General features: G+C 31.4%; 1 protein-coding gene and 1 long non-coding RNA gene across 13 annotated transcripts in view; one reads left to right on the top strand and one right to left on the bottom strand.

The window, feature by feature from the left end:
* Positions 1 to 21789, bottom strand: part of LOC124956263 (trinucleotide repeat-containing gene 6C protein) — a 69836-nt gene that overhangs the window by 34793 nt on the left and 13254 nt on the right. For 3 of the 12 annotated variants that reach the window (XM_047511802.1, XM_047511808.1, XM_047511806.1), the window contains exons 2-16: positions 19465 to 19514; positions 19212 to 19324; positions 18901 to 19078; positions 16263 to 18593; positions 15801 to 16147; positions 15384 to 15705; positions 13307 to 13834; positions 12779 to 13158; positions 12469 to 12669; positions 11685 to 11843; positions 10580 to 11032; positions 10172 to 10492; positions 9788 to 10014; positions 8967 to 9339; positions 8239 to 8566 (exon numbers count right to left, since the gene is read on the bottom strand). In XM_047511802.1, coding sequence (XP_047367758.1) covers positions 8239 to 8566; positions 8967 to 9339; positions 9788 to 10014; positions 10172 to 10492; positions 10580 to 11032; positions 11685 to 11843; positions 12469 to 12669; positions 12779 to 13158; positions 13307 to 13834; positions 15384 to 15705; positions 15801 to 16147; positions 16263 to 18593; positions 18901 to 19078; positions 19212 to 19280 — 6217 coding nt within the window. In that variant the 5' untranslated portion in view covers positions 19281 to 19324; positions 19465 to 19514. Of the gene's footprint in view, positions 1 to 7378; positions 8567 to 8966; positions 9391 to 9787; positions 10015 to 10171; positions 10493 to 10579; positions 11033 to 11684; positions 11844 to 12468; positions 12670 to 12778; positions 13159 to 13306; positions 13835 to 15383; positions 15706 to 15800; positions 16148 to 16262; positions 18594 to 18900; positions 19079 to 19211; positions 19325 to 19464; positions 19515 to 20680; positions 21093 to 21789 lie in introns of those variants that run through there. The other 9 variants (XM_047511811.1, XM_047511810.1, XM_047511803.1 and 6 more) reach the window with 8 other exon arrangements.
* LOC124956268 overlaps positions 20536 to 21789 on the top strand; it is an 8705-nt gene continuing 7451 nt past the window's right edge. Inside the window, exon 1 of the long non-coding RNA XR_007103194.1 lies at positions 20536 to 21789. This exon is cut by the window's right edge and continues 1449 nt beyond it. This is a non-coding gene — a long non-coding RNA (uncharacterized LOC124956268).

Here is a 21789-nt window from a genome sequence, read left to right as displayed (position 1 = left end):
AGCTAAGGAAAAAAAAGAAAAGAAAAAGCAGAGGTACTTTACGATTTGACAAGAATGAAGTAAATTTACGTTCAGTCGTTTAGGCTAATGATCATTTATAAAAAAAAAAAAAAGAAAAGAAAAGGAAGTATTATATTAATTGATTGATTGCTTGATATTATTATTGTTGTTATTGTTGTTGTTGATTTTTTTGTTTAAAATTTTTCCGCATGTATCGATATACTTATTGTACGTATACATATTAGTTCGGGTTACCTATGAAGGTATGATTTAGTTGAGAAAAAAATTTTTTTTCAGAATTAGTTCATAGCATAATTCATTGGAATAATTGTCACACGGATTGCGCGATAAATTAATTTTTTTTTTTTTTTCTTTTTTGTTTTTTTCTCCTTCTGCCTTAGACCACACTTTCATAATTATCGACTCGTTTTTATGTTCTCATTGTCAGAGAAATATATATATAGACTCGTCATAATAAAAAAGTACATACATACATACACAGATACATATATATACATACATATAAGAATACTTATTTTGTTCGTATTTATTAAATAACATTTATATCATATTTTTTTTTTTTCTTTTCTTTTGTATGTAAGAAGTATATCTTATATTATGTTAATAAAACAAGGATATAATTAACGTTTACTTGTCGCTTAGACTCAATGATAAAAATACGATTCTAATATTGGCAAATACTTAATAAAATAAATACACGCTTATATACGCAAAGGAATACTAACACGCACGTCCATTATAACATATTATATGTATATATATATATGTGTGTGTGTATGTGTGTGTGTGTGTCTTCGTTACTTTCACAAAAATTTATATATATATATATATATAAATCATTTTGGGATTATATATCATTGACCCCATCGACGTTAATTCAATTTTCCGAATTAGATCAATTGTACAAAAGTCCCAATAATGCTATATATTCCGCAAACAATTATTAATTATGATAAAAGACTCTATATGTATATATATATATATATATATATATATATGCATGTATGTATGTATGTATGTATGTATGTATGTATGTATGTATGTATGTATGTATGTATGTATGTATGTATGTATGTATGTATGTATGTATGTATGTATGTATGTATGTATGTATGTATGTATACACATCTAAATATCCTCAGTGTTTATTATCACAACAAATATTTTCCCATCGTTATGAGAAATTTTCGTCTTTGATTTATTATGTATAAATATTACGTAATATATATATATATATATATATATATATATATATATATATATATATAGACACACACACACACACATTCAATTGTATTTGTCCACTTCCATTATTATATCACCTAATAGTCACTCGTTTAATCCAATCACTATCACCCTCCTCAATTCACACCCCCACCCATCTTAACGATTATCATACTTATCATTTCTATTTCCAATCAAATTTATTATTATTAATTTTTTTGTTTGTTTTTATTACGTCACGTTAATTATATCTAATACCCAATGTATGTCAGAAAAAAGGCATTTTCCGAATTTGCCGAAGTATACTTTATGATAATTTTTACAACACTCGACATATATATTAAATAATAATAATAATAATAATAATAATAATAATAAAAAATAATGATGATAATAATAATAATAATAATAATCAAAATAATGATAATAATAATAATAATAAAAATAAAAATAAAAATAATAATAATGATAATAATAATAGTCCTCGATTCTCTCACTTTCCTGTTCCCATTAAAATATAAAGAAGCAATTCTATGGATATATCATGTGATATAACATTTAAGTAAATTTAAAAACACTTACATCATATCTCTGTATGTATGTGTGTGGGTGTACATGTATGTATGTATGTATGCATGTATATATATATATATATATATATATCCTAAATGTATCAGAGTCCATTATTAGAACAATATACTTATGTGTCTGAATTTTAAAACAATTGATATATTTCAAAATTAATTATTATATATGTATATATTCGTTAGGAATAGTGGTCGCCTTGCGAATTAATTCCACTTTGTGTTGCATTTCTATGTTATTAATAATAATAATGATAATAATAATGATAATAATAATAATAATAATAATAACAATAACAATAATAATAATAATAATAATAATGATGATAATAATAATATATACTAATACTAATATACTAAATATATATATATATATATATATACTATAATAATAGTTCTTACAATTAATTACTCTCTTTTTCAATCCGTTATACTTTGTTTAAGTAAAACAAGGCTTTCCTTGTATATGTATACACGACTATATATATATATATACTAGTAATAATTATATGTATATAATATACATTTGTATGTGTGTATATATATATATAGATAGATAGATAGATATATTTTTGTGTGTATATATATATATATAATATGTATGTAAGTATGTATGTATGTATGTATATATGTATATACAGAACAATATTCTCTCGTAAAGCGGTGTTGTTTTTCTTTTCCTTCTTCTTTTTCTTTTTCTTGAGATTGATAAGTCCATAATAGTAGTAGTAGCAATAGTAGTAATAATAGTAGTAATAATAATAGTAGGTAGTAGTAGTAATAATAGTAGTAAAAGTAACAGTAATTGTAATCGTCGTCGTATTCTTAACTAAATGACTATTAATTATGATATCTTAATTAATTATGCTTCTTTTTCTTCTTCTTTTACTTTTTTCTTTCTCCTTTCTTCTTCTTATAAATTTAAGAATTTGTAGATATTCACTGGGCAACAGTTTTGAACACTTCCTTCATCATTTTTCTTATGCTCTTTCGTCTTCCTTTTTTCTTCTTCTTCTTCTTCGTCCTCTTCTTTTTTGTTCTCCACTTATTAAAATCAATTTTCTTGTGTTTTCATGTATTTATTATTTAATCAGGACAGATCTTTCGCTTAAACTTTGTACGAAAAGATTTCTTTTTTCTATTTTTCTCTTTTCTACTTCTTCTTCTTGTCTTTTAAACGTTCTCTTGTATTACTTTATCAGCAAATACCATCGCTTTTTCTTTTTTTTTTCTTCATTTTTTTTTTTTTATTGTTTTCAAATTGGCTTTGTTTTTATGTCTTTTGTCATTAATATTATTATTATTATTATTATGTTTATTATTATTATTATTATTATTATTATTGTTATTATTATTATTGTTATTATTATTATTATTATTGTTGTTGTTGTTGTTGTTGTTGTTGATGTTGATCAGCTAAGGATGTATATAAGCTTTTGATATAATTTTTATTTCCTTTTTTGTTTATTCACGTTTGTTTATTTGTTTGTTTATTTGTTTCCCTTTTTCAAAGTAAAATTTGATGCTCGCGTTTATTATTATTATTATTATTATTATTATTATTATTATTATTATTATTATTATTATTATTATTATTACTATTATTGTTATTATTTTTATTATTATTATTATTATTATTATTATTATTATTATTATTATTATTATTATTATTCGAAAAAGACAAAATTATAAAACAAACGCCTATTGAACGTCCTGTATTTTTTGCTTTTACATTTTTCTCCTCCTCCTCTTCTTCTTTTTCTTTTTCATTTTGATTTGGATTTAAAGGAATGATTCGAGAAATTAGATTTCTGCGATAAAGCATTATAGCATAGTATAAAGAACATTAATTATGTGTTCTTGATAACTTTCCTCTTGTGAAACCCGTAAAAAAGACAAATATTATTAATTATTCTAACGTCAACCAGTGTGTATTCTGCCTATATATAAATAAATATATATATATATATATATATATATATATATATATATATATATACATAATTTTTTGTTGTCAATGTTCACACGTTTCTATATTTGTACGTCGAATGTACATCGATATAATATATTTTGTCAACGTCATCAATGTTTTAAATATATATGTCAATTGGATGAACCGTTGTTATTTATTTATTGCGTAGACAATTATTTTATTTATTTATTTATTTATTTTTTCTTTCCTCTATTGCGCTGTCCATTTCATTTTTCCTTTTTCTTTTTAAATCCTATTACGTTTTGTTCGTCTACGCAAAGGAGAGAAAAAAAAAACAAAGAAGTAAAAGAGGGGAAAAGGGAAAAAAAAAAAAAAGAAAAAGAAAAATTAATTTAATTTAACTCGGACTCGCGGTTTTTCCTCTTGTTGTCATTGCACAGAAAGAAAAATTAATTTAATTTAATTCGGACTCTTTTTTATTATTTTCTTCTTTTCTCTCTCTCTCTCTCTCTCTCTCTCTCTCTCTCTCTCTCTCTCTCTTTTGCTCGCCTCTCTTGTCATTGCAACGTTTTATTAGAGTTTCTTTTATCATTTTGCGTGCAAAATTCCGTAGAGTTTAGCGTGCATAATGAATTTTTATGTAATATACGCGTTTATTTATTTCTCGTACAAGCAATTAGAAAAGAAACAGTAATGATAATAATATTTTTCTAGCAATTATAATTATACATATATATATGTATAATATAACAGAACACATAATATAATATATTATACATATATATATATATATATATATATATATATGTGTATATATATACACACACACATATATATAAATGCTTTTGCTCGTTCGATTCGTCATGCGCGTGATTTTATTTTCTATTTTTCTTTTTTTTTTTTTCTTTTTTTCATTTTTATTTTGTTGTTTTTTGTTTAATCAGTCCATTCAGGTACCTTTGACGTTGAGAAAAGAAAAATCAACAAATTCAATCTAAACGATGGAACGAAGATATCTCGTCGGGCTTATCATTTTTCTTTTCCATCTATCATTGAGCTTAAGAGAAACAAAAAATAAATATCCATTGTTATATTCGAACGACTTATAACAGGATGGCCGATTGCAAATGTTCCTAGATGATTATTCAAAAGTTCTTAGATGGATCTTTTCGAAATTAATAACTTCTTTCTTCATCGACAAATTGGGCTAATTTTTCTTCTCTTTTTTTTTTTCTCTTTTTCTTCCTTAAATTGCAATAAATTTTATAATTTTATGATCTGAAAAGAATAACAAAAAAAAAAAAAAAAAAAAAAAAAAAAAAAAAAAAAAAAAAAAAAAAAAGAAATTAACCCAAAATGTCTCGGAAAATAGTAATTAGGTTTTGAAATCATTTAGGAACTTTCTGTCCCCCCCTTCCTCCCTTCCATCTCTCTTTCACTCTCTCTCTCTCTATATATATATATTAATGGCCATTGTCTTAATCTCGATTACCCCCGAATCCACCCACTCTCTCCCCCTCTATCCCCTTATGTATCATTTTTTATTTCTATGTATCTTTGTTAAGAGAAAAAAGAAATAAATAAATAAATAAATAAAAAGGAAAAAAGAAACAAAAAGAAAAAAAAAGAAAAGGAAAAGAATGTATAAAAAAGATTGCCTAGTATATCACAATCAATATATATATATATATATAAATATATATATATATATACACATATATATACATACACATATATATATATATATATATATATATATATACTAGGAAATAATTATTATAATTTATTATAATTATAATTATAATTATAATTTAAATTTAATTCTTCTTTTCTCTTCTTTTATCATCTTTCTAAATCGATTTTCATTCGACGACAGTGCACTTGCTTTCTCGCCTATTTTATACGTATCATAAAATCCCCCATTATTCCTTCAAACGTATTTAATCATTTCCTCACGAGAAAGGATTCTTCTCTCTCTCTCTCTCTCTCTCTCTCTCTCTCTCTCTCTCTCTCTCTCTCTCTCTCTCTCTCTCTCTCTCTTTCTCTCTCTCTCTCTCGCTCTTGCTCTCATTGCTGTGTTTAAACTCTACATTAATAAAATGGTACAGAGACATACTGGACATTGGCACGACAGGTGGCATTTATAGATCTAATATAGAATAAAATTTACGTTATTGCGATAACATTTGGTATCGTTGCGTCGTTGCCCCTTTTTTTTTTTTACCGACCTGGTCCCCCCTCACTTAAAAGCCCCCCACCCCCCACCCACCCCCTATCCCCTGTATGTATCACTCTCATGTATCTTGCGTTTCAGAGATCAGAGAACACATTGAGAAGGGCAACGACGTCAATGCTTTTGTGTTTATTTATTTCTTTTTTTTTTTTTTTTTTTTTCACTTTTTTTTTTATCTTTTTTTTTTTTTTTTGTTTTTTTTATTTATTTTTTTTTTTATAAGGTTTACTTTACTTTACTTTACTTTACTTTACGTTACTTTACTTTACTTTACTTTATTTTATTTTATTTATTTTATTTATTTATTTTTTTTTTCTGTTTTTTTTTTTTCGCAATACCTTTTCTTTCCTTTTTCCTTTTTTTGCATTTTTTTTTTTTTGGTCTTCCTTCCTTTCCTCTTTTTTGTGACTTTTTTTTCCTTCTTTCTTTCGCTTCGCTTTTTTTCTTTTCTTTCCTTTCCCCTCTATATCTTTTTTTGTTTTTTTTTTTTAATTTTTTTTTAATTTTTTTTTTTAATTTTTTTTTTTGTTTTTTTTTTTTTTTTTTTTCTTTTTGATTAGATTCGTACAGTCTACATTTGATACTCGCTGCAGTCTTCGTAAAACTGTCCAGCAAAATTTGAACACTCTTTGATAAAGAATCAAAGACCTTTGTCCTGTTTTAATAAATCTTTGATGAAAATTACGGTTGTGTCGACGATCTCTTTTAGCTAATTTATGTTTTATTTTGATGAAAAACGTAACAACAATTTTTATTATTATTCTTAGTCCTCCTCCACCACCTCCACCACCTCTTCCTCCACCTCCTCTTCGCTCTATTTTTCTTCTTCTTCTTCTTCTTCTTCTTCTTCTTTTTCCTAATTTTCCTCGTAAAATTTTCTTCATCTCATTTTGTCATAAATAATATACCATAACGACGATAATAATTTTCCTTCGTTATCTGATTATCGTCATTATCGTCATCATGATTAATCAATCATTATTATTATTATCATCATCATCATCATCATCATCATCATCATCATCATCATCATCGTCATTATCATCATTATTACGAGATCGTCGATAAAGGCCGCGATTTTTACCAAAGCCCCAGATATACATCATCGCGCGTAATACACACACACACCCATGATAAAAAGAGACGATTGAATATGTGTTAATAGTGGATCACAATTAGTCTCTCCACGTAATTATCATCGTAAGTCTCTTTAGAATGATCAGACTGTAAGTTAGTTTTATTAAGTTTTGTCATGTAAAATTAGATATCTAACGCATAAGATCATTTGGCTGTACTTCCGTTATACTTTTTGTGACACCTGGTACATTTTATATATATATATATATATACATACATATATATATACACATATATATATATATGTATATATATATATATTTTTTTTTTAATCCGAGGCAGATACGAGAATGTGATTCTTTTTTTTTTTGTTTTTTTTTGTTTTTTTTTTTTTTTTTTTTTTTTTTTTCGTTAAGTAACTCATAAGAATATTTCATTGCATCATCACCCTAGCGCACAATTTTTTTTTTTTTTTTTTTTTTTTTTTTTTTTAATGTAATTGACGTGTTTCGTGAAGACCCCGTCCGTTAATATTATTCTTTCTTTTTATTTATTTTATTTTATTTTATTTTATTTTATTTTATTTTATTTTATTTTATTTAATCTTTTGTTTCTCTTTCTCATACTTAACTCTCCAAAGACGCATTGAGAATGTTAAACGATTCGCGCGCTACTAATCTCCATTTACGATCAAATTTGAGAGAATTATGGACTCTCGATAGATATATTTCGAGTAGTCTCCGGTGACAATTTTATGATGTGTATATAAAAGCAGATTATTTCGTTAATTCTTGCAATTATAATATTCAGAGGAACTCGGTCGGGGAGAGGGAGAGGGGAGGGGGGCGGGGGTGTGGTTGATAGGTAAGTGGGTGGTGGTTGGGGGAAGGTTATAGAACTTTAGATCACGAACGAATTTTTATCTCTTTACGTGAGAGACGAATATTTATAAAGATTTGCGTCGCTTTTTCGTTTTTTTGTTTGTTTGTTTGTTTGTTTGTTTGTTTGTTTGTTGTTTGTTTTCTTTTCTTTTCTTTTTTTTTTTTTTTTTTTTGCTGTAATTTTTTTTTCCTACGTTTGTTTTTGTTTTTGTTTTCAATTGCGTCGCATAAACTTCACTACGTAATGCGCTTGAGTGGATAGCCTCGTTCTCTACATCGACTCACCTCCCAGAAGATCTCCGGGTAAGTACGAGTTGAGAGAACTAGGAGTTGCTCTTTGCTGGTCACTGCTGTCTATACCTGTGTTACTCCATAGAGAATTGGTTGTCGGTGGGGCACCCCACAATTGACTGGAACTTCCACCCCATGTATCCGGTGGTGGGCCAGCTTTATTAGTCGGTCGTAAACCCCAGCTAGCTCCACCAGAACCCCCAGCTTGTTGTTGACCACCGTGACTTAGTTGTTGCAATAGAGTATGCACTTCGCTGTCAGCGGGTGATTCAGCGAATATCGTTGTATTTCCCAATACACAATTGTTCAAAGCTCCTTGTGCCTAAAATCAAAATTTCAATTTTTTTTTATCGTTATTATCCCTTTTATTTTTATTTCTTTCCATTCTTATTTTTCATTTTATTTTCATACGATTGTAGAAAAATGTTTGCACTACATTTCGGCTCACATAGATCAAAAAAAGAAAAAAGAAAGAAAAAAAAGAAAAAAAAATAAAACATATATTATACATAAATGTTTTATTAGTTCTGTTGAGTATATCGAAAAGAGGTTATTTGTGACCGAGTCTATATATACATATATATTTTTTTTTACTTTTTTATTTATATAATTTTAATTTAATGACTGACTCTTGAATGTTCTGTTGTCTCGTTGATGATGGATTTTTAAATAAAATAAAAAAAAGAAAAAAAAAAAAAAAAAAGAAATCTTTGCGATTTTACCTTTATCGCTTCGTCCCTAGAGGAATATTTGGTAAGAGCAATTCCATGATTCAAATATAATCGGAAATCTTGAACCGGTCCGTGCTGCATACACAAGGTCTTCAATGTCGAGCCATCGATTTGAGGCGTTAAATTTCTCAGTAAAAGCCATGTGGACACCCAGCTAGAATTGCTAACTGGATTGGATTGGAGGCCACCCCAGGAACTGGAGGATTTGGTGACACTTCCTAAACCAGCCCAACCGTTACTGGTACTACCGGCGCCTTTACTTCCTAGGCCAGGAGGAGGACCTCGAGCTTTACTCATTGGTGCACCCCAAAGTTCAGAAGTAACGGCAGTTGGCGGTGGTGCTGACTCCCACGTATTTTTCGAGCTGCATAATGCAATTGAAATATTTATCAACGATAAATCTCACTTTAATCCCCTATAACATCATAATTTTCAAGTTATACATTTTTTTTTCTTTTTTTTATACACATCTGTACTTTTTATTAATCGTTACTTCCTTATATTTTTCATATATTTTTTTTTTTCTTAATAACAATTTTTAATATATATATATATATATATATAATTACTACATAAGAGATATAATATATTATAATAATAAAATCGAGGTCCATTCTTAAGGGTATGAATTACATAAAATAAAATAATATTATGTATAGTATAATTATTATACTATATGGCGGCAAATAATATTATTATATACAACAAGTTTTTTTTTTGCACACGTACAATTGTACTGGAGTAATTGAAGGGGGAAAAAAAAAAAAGAAAAGAAAAGAAAAGAAAAATAAAAAACAACTGATAAATCATACCTAGTAAATGCAGTAGGCGTCGTAGCAGGTGGATTGAATGTCCACGTAGAATTACTTAAACTGGGAATCGATGTATCCGGATTAGCATTTTGAGGTGGCGGTGACGTTTTGCTACTCGATGAGAAAATAGCATCAGGATCCTTTATAGTAGCCAGCGAAAGAGGAGAACGTACTACTGAACCAGGAGTGATACTGGGATCATCTTCGATACTTTTCATCTGGGTACCCTAAAATGACATCAAATATAGGTGGACCCGGATAAATCTTAAATACTAATGTTTCACGTTAACTAACAATATATACATATATTTCTCATATGTAGCAAATTATGATAATATAAAAGCGTATAATAGTAAGACGTTGACGGTATTGGGAATGGATTACCCTCCATGGTTTGCCCGGTTCAAATTCCGGTACTAGATCAGTGAATGCAGCGCCACCAGGTTGCCAATCTTTTCCATCCGTGGAATCTGTATTTCCTGGATCTGGCCAACCGCTATCACCAAGTCTAGATGACCATGTTCCATCGCCTTGACTAAGCAAAGGATTCATATTAGGGCTACTGTGTGACTGCGTTAAACCACCTGGGGCAGTTGGTGGTTTGCTGGTAGTACCAGGAGCACGAGAAAATTCATTTGTTGTTAGATCACCATCCTTATCGAGTGACGGTAACTTCCATTGATTTAATCTTGATTGTTGTTGACTCTAAAAGTAAATTTTTTCCAATAATCCAATTGTATAATATCCCATTATATGATTTATTTTATATAATTTTATTATAATATTACTAACAACAGGTGGCTCTTTGTTCATTGTCAAATCGCCGAAGCTGTTCTGTAATGCTGACATGGGATCGTGTACCGAACTTTTGTAGTACTCCAATGCCTGAGACGGTGGGGCAGCGTGTTGTTGATGCTGTTGTTGTTTCATATACGTTGCCTGTTGAACCGCAATTTGATTCTGCAGATTTGCGATTTGTTGCTTTGTTTTAGTTATTTGTACGCTAATTTGCAAAACCGACGGACTATTGCCCTTCAATGAACTCTGGACAGAATGTTGTTGATGTAACTGTTGTAAGATCTTGATCTGTTGTAAAAGTTGATTCAGTAAAATCAATGTCTGCGGTGATAATGCTTGATTCAATATCTGATGATTCAAATATCCTTCCTGAGCAGCCAATTGAATTTGTTGTACCAACATACGGAGTTGTTGATTAGATGGTTGATTTTGCGGTGCACGTGATGCCTGAAAAAACAAAATTTAACGCCTTCATTGTTAAAAACTATTTTTTATAAATAAAAATCTAATCGCAATTTTAATATTCACTTAAGAGAGAGTATGTAACTATATAAATTAATTATAAAATTAACTATGATCACAATTATAAATTATTGTTAATTGTCCCTTACGATTTATAAAGTACAACCAAATTACGTGCAATTAAAAAATAAATAAATAATAATAATAATAATAGAAAAACTTAATACCTTAACAAAATATAATAATACAGTTAAACACTCTCTAATATATTAAAAGACGGCACAAACGTGAAATAATTATGAAAAACAAAACGAAATAAAAATGATATACGTAATGATAAGCGATTAATATGCAATTTGATAAACACATAAACTTAACAATTTGATAAATGTAATAAACTTTCTACCTCTCTAGATATTGTTAAAATATTTAATCTAAAAAACGAAGAAAGAATGTTTACTTGATCATATAAAAATCATAATTTATTCTTCTGTTTTTTAACTTAAAAATTCTCCAAAATTCTCTGTCATTCTCTCTCTCTTTCTAAATTTTTTATACTTTTTAAATAGCGAATAAAAATAGAATAAGGAAAATAAATCCTATAATAATTAAATATTTCAGACGTCAGGTTGTTCACCTGGTTGAAAGGTGGCTGTGGTGCATTGGTACTTGGCTGCTGTTGCTGCAACGGAACAACTGCTTGCTGCTGTTGCTGTTGTTGAAGTTTCAGGAGACTAGCACTGGACACTGAACCACCTACCCCTCCGGTAGATGCAGCACTGGGCACTCCTGCCCCCTGTATTACAATACAAATACCGTGTACCCTGCTCCCTTCTCCTAACTCTACTTCTAATCGCCCATCATGTGACGGTGTATATATACTGCTATATATATATATATATATATATATATATACACATATATTTTTATTTACTTATTCTACGTTGTTTAAAATGAACGAAACAAAACAAAATATTTTTCGTAAATGTTATTTTATAATTCCATAAAATTAGATTTAAATGATATTGTAACACACACGTAACACAACGAACAGCCGGCATGAATTAAATTTTTGTAAAAAAAAAAAAAAAAAAAAGAAGCCAAGGAAAAAGGAAAAGAAAAAAAGAAAAAGAAAAAGAAAAAGAAAAGATATTATCAGACGCTGTTAATTGAAATATATGAAACACTCAAACACGCAATAAATGCACTCAATGGCAATTACAAATTTTATATGTCAAATAAAAATTTTTCATTAACATTCGTTTTCATTATTCTCATCATTTTTGTTTTTTATTTTTCTTTTTTTTTTTCACTATAAAACGAAATGATTGGGGGAGGGGAATTAATTTTGATTGTTAAAGAATAGCAATGGATACTTGGACAGAACACGTGATCGATGTAAAATGATCTGACAAACTCACCGGTGGGAAAGACATCTGTTGTGTCACGTGATTGAATCTCGGATATGCTGGCGCAGTAGTTGGTTGATTAGTTGGATCATAGCCAGAATGTGTATCATGACGGCGTGGCCATTGATCAAGAGGTCGAATCTGGCTTAAAAGTTCTTGCGCTTCGTCTCTATTCATTTCACGATTTCTAAGAGCTAATTCCACGTCTTCTTTCTTTAAAAACCAAATTAAATATCAATAACGTCATTTAAATACGACATATAAATAAATAGAAAAATAATAACATATATTTATAAATAATAATAAATATATATTTATATACCTTATATCCTAAGTCACAAAGATAACGAAATTCACGACTATTCCAAATGAAGTCTTTCGTTAACGAAGGTTTAGCAGGATGACCCCAACTTGGTGTAGGATCAATGTCAGAGTCTACCCAACTACCAGCAGGTCCCATTGATTTTTGTTTATGAGTAGCAGGACCTCCCCAAGTTGCTGGATTCAACGGAGGCTCGTTCCATGTTGCTGGTGTTTTAGGATCATCCCAAGAGGTAGTATCGTGAGGCCCATCTGCCCATGTCCCATTGCGACCTCCAGGAGCTCCAGGGTGAGCCCACATACCTGGACCTCCTACGTCTGGTTTCATACCTGGTTGCCCAGGCATTCTATTCTGAGGCATGCCCGGTGGACATTGCATTCCTGTGTTTTTTATTTTTTATTTTATTTATTTTTCCTTTTTATTTCTTTTTTTTTTTTTTTTTAAATAATTCTTAACATTGAGATTATATATATATATATATATAATCAAAATGAAAAATAAATTTTTTCTTTATTTCAAATTACTTACCACCACGTGCTATGTTCGGGGTTGGTAAATCCTTCCAATGAGATACTTTACTGGCAGGCATTGTTCTTTGATTTGCTGCCGGATTTCCCCATAAACTCGTACCGTCGTCATAATTAGGCACATTACGCCTTTGCGTAGGTGGTGACGGTTCCTCCCATCCCGAAGGTTTGCCAGGCATCATATCCTTTGGTGGTGGAGCTGCCCATTGATTCATGTTCGAAGGATTGAGCATTTTCGTTGGTGGACCGGATGGATGCTGATGACCCATCTGATGATGTGGAGGACCAGGTGGTTGTCCCCACATAGCATCAGTATTAGCTCCGTTCAAACGTCCAGAAATGCCACGTGGATCACCGCGCATATCACCCATTCGTGGATCACGTGCCATAGGATCCATTACGCGCATATGATCTCTTGGATCAAGAGTCATGCGATGATCTCGAGGATCTCGCATCTCTCTTGGATCCACTGATCGTAAATCACGTGGATCTCTATTATGATCGAGTCTTGGATCAGCCCAATTCGTTCCTGTTTATAAAAAGTCATCAATGTAATAGTATATTGAAAATAACATTTTTAAGATCTCTTTGTAGATAATTTTAAACATTTGTTTATTAAATTTATTATCTGCAAAGGTAATCTCAAATATATAAACATTTCTTTTTTTTTTTTTACAGAGAGATCATACATGTCCTCAAGAAATTTAATTATTGAAATAATAATTATTGAAATTATTTTTAATTGCTGCACTTTCGACAAATATTTTTTTTTTTTTTTTTTTTTTTTTTTTTACAGAAATGAAAATATTTACTATTTGATATGCTTTGTAATTTTAAGTTATTACTTTTTAAAGTAATAACTTTACTAACGAATTTTCTATAAAACTGGTCAATAATACACAAATTACATGCTACATTGAATCAAGACTCCCTGAATGCCCATAAAGTCTAAGAGTGAAATAGTATTAATGAAAACAAATTTTAATATTATAAATTCACGATTAGTCGTATGTTATTTTTTTTTTTTTTTTTTTTTTTTTTTTTTTTTTTTTTTTTTTTCTTTTTTCAATTGAGATATCTAATCTGAAAATCTAAATGTATCACACAGCAGACATTTCTACAGTGTTGAGTATGACGTAAGAATAAATTATACACAACTTTATATAATATATCTAATAAAATCCAAGTATATGTGAATATATTCATATGTAATTTAACGATATTATCATATTTCTTCCGCATAATTTAAAAATGATTTAAGAGACTACTAACATGGGCATTAAAGGAGTTTAATAGTGCTTAATAAATGGTATATATTCAGCCTAAAAAAAAAAAGCATCATTTACAAGGAAAAAAGCACAGCGTTTGAGCATGGGAAAGAAAAAAAAAAAAAAAAAAAAAGAAACAGCACATATGTATATAAAATAAGAAAGACTTAAGACATATTTAGCATAAGAGAAATAGCAAAAGAAATTAGTTATTCCCCATAACTTATAAAGCTTTGTGAATGCCGGAGAGTCTCCATACTTAGTTGAACAAAACAAGATGTGTATATATATATAAATATATGTATATATGTATATATATGTATATATATGTATATATATATATATATAAATATATATATAATAGCAAAATTATTTCAGAACTAATACAAGCTACAACTTGATACATTTAAAGTAGTAAAATATATGAGAGCTGTTAGGCACGACCGCCAGGCGGGATTCATTTTAAATTATTATTCTCAACTGCACAAGTATATTCTAAATTTTTCAAAATGATATTTAACATTTAATGTTTAAAAGAAATTTTACTTAGTTTAGAGAATCCAATGGTATGATATCTATGATATAGAAATTTTTTTTTTTTTTTTTTTTTTTTTTTTTAATTTTACTTGTACAGTCGCATTTTATAAATCATGATATAGAAGGTATAAGGAAAATTATATAATGAACAAACTTTTGTATATAATCACAATAAAGACATTATAACAATGTGCCAAAACACGACAGCTTTCAATAAAATTCCAAAATATCTTTTTCCTAAAGTTTTGGCATCTCCAGCCTTCACTAGCCTACCTCCCCACATACCGGCTTGATTACCGGCAGTCCATTGTGCTGCATTCGGTTGAGAAGGTGCTGGAGCACCAGTCCACATGTTAGATGAGTCTGCCGTCTCATCGTCCTCACCCCAAGTACCACCAATATTAGTCGCCGGAGTATGACCCCATGGGGTTTTTGCTTGTTGATGCGGCGGAGGTTGACCTCCATTTCGTAAATTTGCCTCCCATAAATCAGTACCATTATTTACGGGTGGTTTCCACATAGGAACGCCATCTTTGGTTAGATTGGGCTCAGGAGAAGTTGGTACGTCCCAACTCGTATCTTGATTTACGTGTTGCTAAAGACAGAAAATAACGTCTTTAACTTATTGAAATAATATATATTAATTTTTTGTTATATCAATCTTATAAAAAATATTTCTCGTTTACTCACACAACCCCATCCGTCTTGACTAAAAAGAGCTTCCCTCATTGTATTTAATTGTTCGAGCTGTTGTTTCGTCGATGGATTATTACTAGCCGGTGTGTTACCACTACTTACAGATCCTTGTGCATTATTATTAGATTGATTATTACTTCCATTAGAATTGGCTGACTGTTGCTGTTGTACGCTATTGTTATTATTTTGTGGATTTTGTCCTGGACCACCTGGATTATTAGATTTTCCCTGAGACCATTGACTACTATTCTGATTCCCTTGAGTAGAATTTGACTGAGAGGTAGGTGGACCAGATTGCTGATTCGATTGTTGATTTGGATTATTAACTTTGTTCACGTTTCCTGCGCATAAAAATAATAATAATAATAATATTAAAAATTCGGGTAAATATGAACGATAACTTTTGAGATTCTAAAATAAATTAAAAAGTTTGACATATGATTGACAATGATCTACCTGATGTATTTTGAGTACCAGGTGGACCTTGATTCTGATTTTGATTTGGATTACCGGACACTGATCTATTTACAGAATTTCCACCCCAATTGTTCGGCGTGCCAGCATTACCAGGTGCGTTTCCTGGCGTACCAACCCATCCTGATTGATTGGTATTATTGTTATTGGGTGTTGTTGCTTGAGTAGAACCCCAATTATTAGCTCCTCCGCTATTTAGCGAACTTTCACCACCTCCTGCTAACTGTAATATCGTTGAGATACCCCATCGTTGTTTGTAGCTTAATATTGGTTCGTAGACCTTGTTCAATAGCCGTGTCGATTCATTGAAAAGAATATTCAACATAAACTTGAGTCTTCGCTGTTGAACTTCACATTTGGTTCGATCGGTCTCATAAGCTTTTCGACAAGCAGGTATTAATGCACGTACGTGTGCAATTAAAGTAGACCATTGTAATGCAGTTGGTTTTGTATAAACTGCCATGTTATCGTAAGAGCAGAGCGCAAAATCATCATGATAATTATCGTTATCATAGTCACAAGTTTGACGATTACTACATGCCCCTGTGCGATCGTAATTGCAATTCAACGGAATATCATCTGTAGCTAAAGATTTGAGCGTCTCGATGTAAGTTTGTGTAGGATTTAATGTTTCATTAAGACGCAAGTCATTCGTTATTATATCATCTGTGCGACTTGCCAACATACGCTGGATACATATTTGGTCATTCTGAAATGTATTCAAAAATTCTGATCGCATCCCATCGTCATATATGCGATTATCCGCTCGACATACAGGTACACCGATTGTTTGGGATGTGATGGTGGCTGATTGGCTTGTAAGCGTCATCGTAGGCTCGCAGGTAGTCATTATAGGAATGTTGGCAGCCAACCTAACTTGCTTTCTCTTGTCAGATTCGTTAAATCGAGCGGTGTGAGACATTTCAAACTTAATCCTAGATTTATCTTTTAGCGTAGACTTAGATACAGACTTAATGGTAGAGTTAGATTGAAGATCAGAACCCACTGATCTACTATATTCGCTAATCTTATAACTAGTATTTAGAGGCTTGTTAGACTTATTGTTATCCTGAAATGAAAGAGCACCAACAGTAAATATTGTTGCTTCGGTACGACTAATACCATCATTTTGAGACCCTAAGATCCTAACATTAGTAATCATCATACAACTAGTCTTGTAGCACACAGCGACGTCAACAATGTCTTCAATAACATCTGGATTATCGTTACTACTATTAATTTCTTCTTCAATACTACCAATGCTAATGTTCTTGTTATAATATTCATCATTATTATTATTATTATTACCAACGTTGTAATCATTACCCTTACGCTTTTTTAATAGTGGAACACATATGCGTTGCATCAGCTCGGTAACAGTGACATTAGATAATGGAGAAGTAAAAGATTGTACACGGAGTTGCTTGAGATTTTCCAGGAAAGATCGCGAGATGTGGTCAGTTACTTCGTTTCTGAAAACGATAAGCGTAATGGAAGAACTGGCGGTGAATATCGCAAAATTCTGATCGCTTATGGGAACCAATTTGAAATCAATGCCACTGAAATGCGATTTTAAGAGGTTCCATATTTTTTCGAGAGCTAACGTATATCGAACGTTACAATTTTCGTTCGACGTTTCATCGCTCGTTAACAGTCTAGATGTCTGATGAGAATTGATAACCAGGGCACACTTATGACCTAGTAGTTTCGATCTCGTTAAGACATCCATTATAATACCGAATTTCAGAGTAATAGCATCTATCTCGACAGGACCACCGCCAAGCAGGAAACAATGGTCACCGTTGCTGATTGAGCTGAGCAATATCACAGACTTGGAGTTATTATTACTTATGAAACTAAAATGAGCCTTAAACTTATTGTTGTCGCCTAGCTCAAGGCGGGACCCTAGTAAGGAGTAATTGTCGACAGAGTTAGGGAGGCGTAGCGACCGTTGGGGGCAATCAGACTTGGGTATCCTAACTAGGCTAGGTACCCCAACGGTGCAATACGCTTCACCCCGTGTAACTTGTAGATGTACACTTACGCTTAGTACCCTAACGCTTAGATCGCTAAAGCTATTCTTATTATCACTTAATGTCTTAAAAGTAGACTTAGAGTTATTGGCGGAGCTGCCCAGCTGACCAAGCAAGCCCGGTGTGTTTTGCTTTCTGTACTTGTGATGATTATGTTCTGCATTGTTGTGGTTATTTACTTTATTATTATCGTAAGTTAGAAGGTGATTTGTTGGGTTTTTTGTGGTTACTGGCGCCACTGACTGGCAGGCCTTACCTATACCAGCTGAGCTGAACTCACCTGTAAGTATAAAAACTAAACTATAGCTAAAATATTCCACTTGAAATATTCCTTTATAATTTTTCTCATTTATATACTTTAATAATATCAATTTCTTCAATGAATTACAATTTTCAAAAAAGAAGCGACATCTCAGCAAAGACTAAAGCTGATCCCATGATTTTCTTCAGCTTAATTAATCTTAACAAAATACAAAATTTATCCGTGATATCAGCGAAAGGATAATTTCATAATAACATTAGTAATAATAGAACTTGACGACGAGCAATTGATAGAACAACAAAACATATAAAAAGATGATACTTACTGGTTTGGCTTGGCAGGACGGTTGAAAAGTCATTGGCGGCGGTAGCTTCCAGATGGCTAGTACATGCTGCCATCTTGCTGCTGTTTATGGATTCGATATCACAGTACCTAGCGTGCTCTGATCCTTCCCATTCCCCCTCCCCATACAGACTGCTTTCCCCTAATACTACTACATCCCCCTAAAATATGAAAGAAAAAGAAAAACATCAAACTATAAAATATAATGGTGATTTTATATGTCCGTAGAAAAATCCCTTTGCTCTTTCAATGTAAAAACAATTTCAATTTAACGAAGTTAAATAAATCACCTACCATGGAATTTTGTACGAAGGCATTTGTTTCTGTAGAAATCTCATGTGAACTAGAATTGTGTGGAAACATTGGGCTCAGTTCTTCTTTGGCAGGCAATGCATAGAAACCAAGATCTAAATAAAAATTAATCATCAACAGAATATATTATAACTTTTATATTCTAATATATCTCTTATTATTTTCCACGATTTATATCATTATATGTATAATAGAATTAATAATATACCAAAGCATTAAAAGGAAACTTGCTAACCTCATAAATTATCACTATCAGTGCGCTCCCAGCTCCATGCCAGTAGAGATCTATAACAAATAATAAATTTATCAATGTGCGAGCTCCGATAATAAAACTTGTCTTGATATAATTAACCGACATAAGTATTACTTGCAAAAGTAGAAATAGATATGTCATAAATTCTTAAGCCATATTATATTAAGAGGGATAAGAAGGAGTTATAGATATTGAAATATTTAATAATATAAAAAAAGAAAAAGAAAATGATAAAGTTCTCCTATTATAGTTAAAAAAAAAAAAAGAAAAAAAAAAAAAAAAGAAAAGGATATATGTGTACATATAAAAATATAAAATATCACACGTATTGGAATCATTGAAAGTGTTTATTTGCAAGGATTTCTTGTAAAGACGCCTGAAGATATAGAGATACCGTGTGCAGACCGTTGTTAAGAATGAGTATTGTATGTATATCCTTCTTAAGAAATACCCTACGCGATACACACACACACACACACACACACACACACACATATATACTTGTACTTTTCACGATAGAGAAAACTTAAAAAAAAAAAAACAGAAATAGGAAAGAAAGAAAGCAAGAAAAATACCTCTCCAGGAAAGATACTCGAAAGGAGAGGGAGGGGGGATATACTATGTACGAACTAACACACACCACACACATACAAATACACATATATATATACACACACACACGCACACACACACCTCCCACTTTTCGTCCGTGCGCAAAAAGGTTAGATAACGTCGTTCTGAGCTCGGAAAAATAACTCTCCGGCATTTCGCTCGTCCCCGCTCCGTTCACCGCTGCGCGACACGCGCGTTTTCGATCGGCGCGCCGCGTAAGAATTAAGAGAATAAAGATACTCGAAATGATGCGTTACATGCGTTGTGTAGAGTAAGAGAGGAATAGTAGTAGTAGTAGTGTAGTATAAAAGTAGTGTAGTGTTAGAAGTAGTAATGTAATAATGTAATATAGTAGTAGTAGTGTAACATAGTAGTGTAGCGTAGTATGTGTATATATATATATACATATATATACACACACATAGCCATATATATTATCATCTGGAAAGAGCACGGAAAATGGAAAGAGAAATAATAGATAGATAGATAGATAGATAGATAGATAGATAGATAGAAAGAAAGAAAGAAAGAAAGAATGAGAGAGAGAGAGAGAGAGAGAGAGAGGCAGAAAGATACGACGACTTACTTAGCTTCGGCCCACGAAGAACAAATCAGTCTACGCGAAGCTATTTTGCTAACGCACGGAATAGCAGAGCGCGTACTCGCTCGCTAGTAGTGACTCTTCCTACGAGCGACCATCCTCCCCTGGCGTACGGGAGCGATCTGCACAGGATCGCGTTCACATTCGTGCAAACGCCAGACTACGAGAGTATCGTTCACATTGACGCAACACGGCAGCACCACGACGGACCACGACCACCACGACCACCACCACCACGACGACGACGACGACGACGACGGCGGTGGTGACGACGACGACGACGACGACGACGACGACGGAGGTGGCGGCGACGACGACGACGACGACGACGACGATGATCGCCAAAGCAGCGGTGGCGACACCCGCGGCGACACCCGTGTGACGACGGTCATTGAAAACCAGGGAAATCTAACGATACTATTTATAGGAAGAGAAAGAGAGAGAGAGAGAGGGTGGAGGGAGGGGGAACGGCACGATCGCGAGAGGGGAAATGATCGCATTTAATACAAATGATATTTCGATAAATAAAATCAAAGATAGAAAATTTCAAATGTAATTTAGACACCTAACCTCGTCGTCATTTCTTTCTTTCTTACGTACTTACTTTCTTTCATTCTTTCTTTCTTTCTTTCTTTCTTTTTCTATTTTTATTTTTCTTCTCCTTCTTTTAATCTTACCTCTCCGTTCGATCAAACGAACGAGAAACGACGAAGAGGTGAAGGAGGAGGAGGAGAAGGATGCGCTGCGCTATCGTACGTACGTACGTACGATATTCGTTGCGGCCATTTTTGAATTTCACAAGAGTAGTAATATTCGTAGGAATAAATCATTTTATACTTTGAACGCATAGAAATCAATATTTAAATAATAAAGTGAGGATACGAAACTTTCGAAAATGAAAACTTTATAATACGGAAAGATAAAATATTCTATGATTATTATTATTGTTGTTGTTGTTGTTATTGTTATTGTTATTGTTGTTGTTATTATCGCGTGGTAGTTACTAATAAGAGTGATCTCAGGAGATCATTGGATAACTGAATTGTTGTTACTTCCAATATTTAACATTCCATCTCGTTCCTCGTGCAAATAGA

Source organism: Vespa velutina, chromosome 21, assembly GCF_912470025.1.
Source record: "Vespa velutina chromosome 21, iVesVel2.1, whole genome shotgun sequence".
In the NCBI taxonomy this organism is placed as follows: domain Eukaryota; kingdom Metazoa; phylum Arthropoda; class Insecta; order Hymenoptera; family Vespidae; genus Vespa; species Vespa velutina.
Note: the sequence above shows the minus strand (reverse complement) of the source record. Positions and strands in the feature narration are given on the sequence as shown.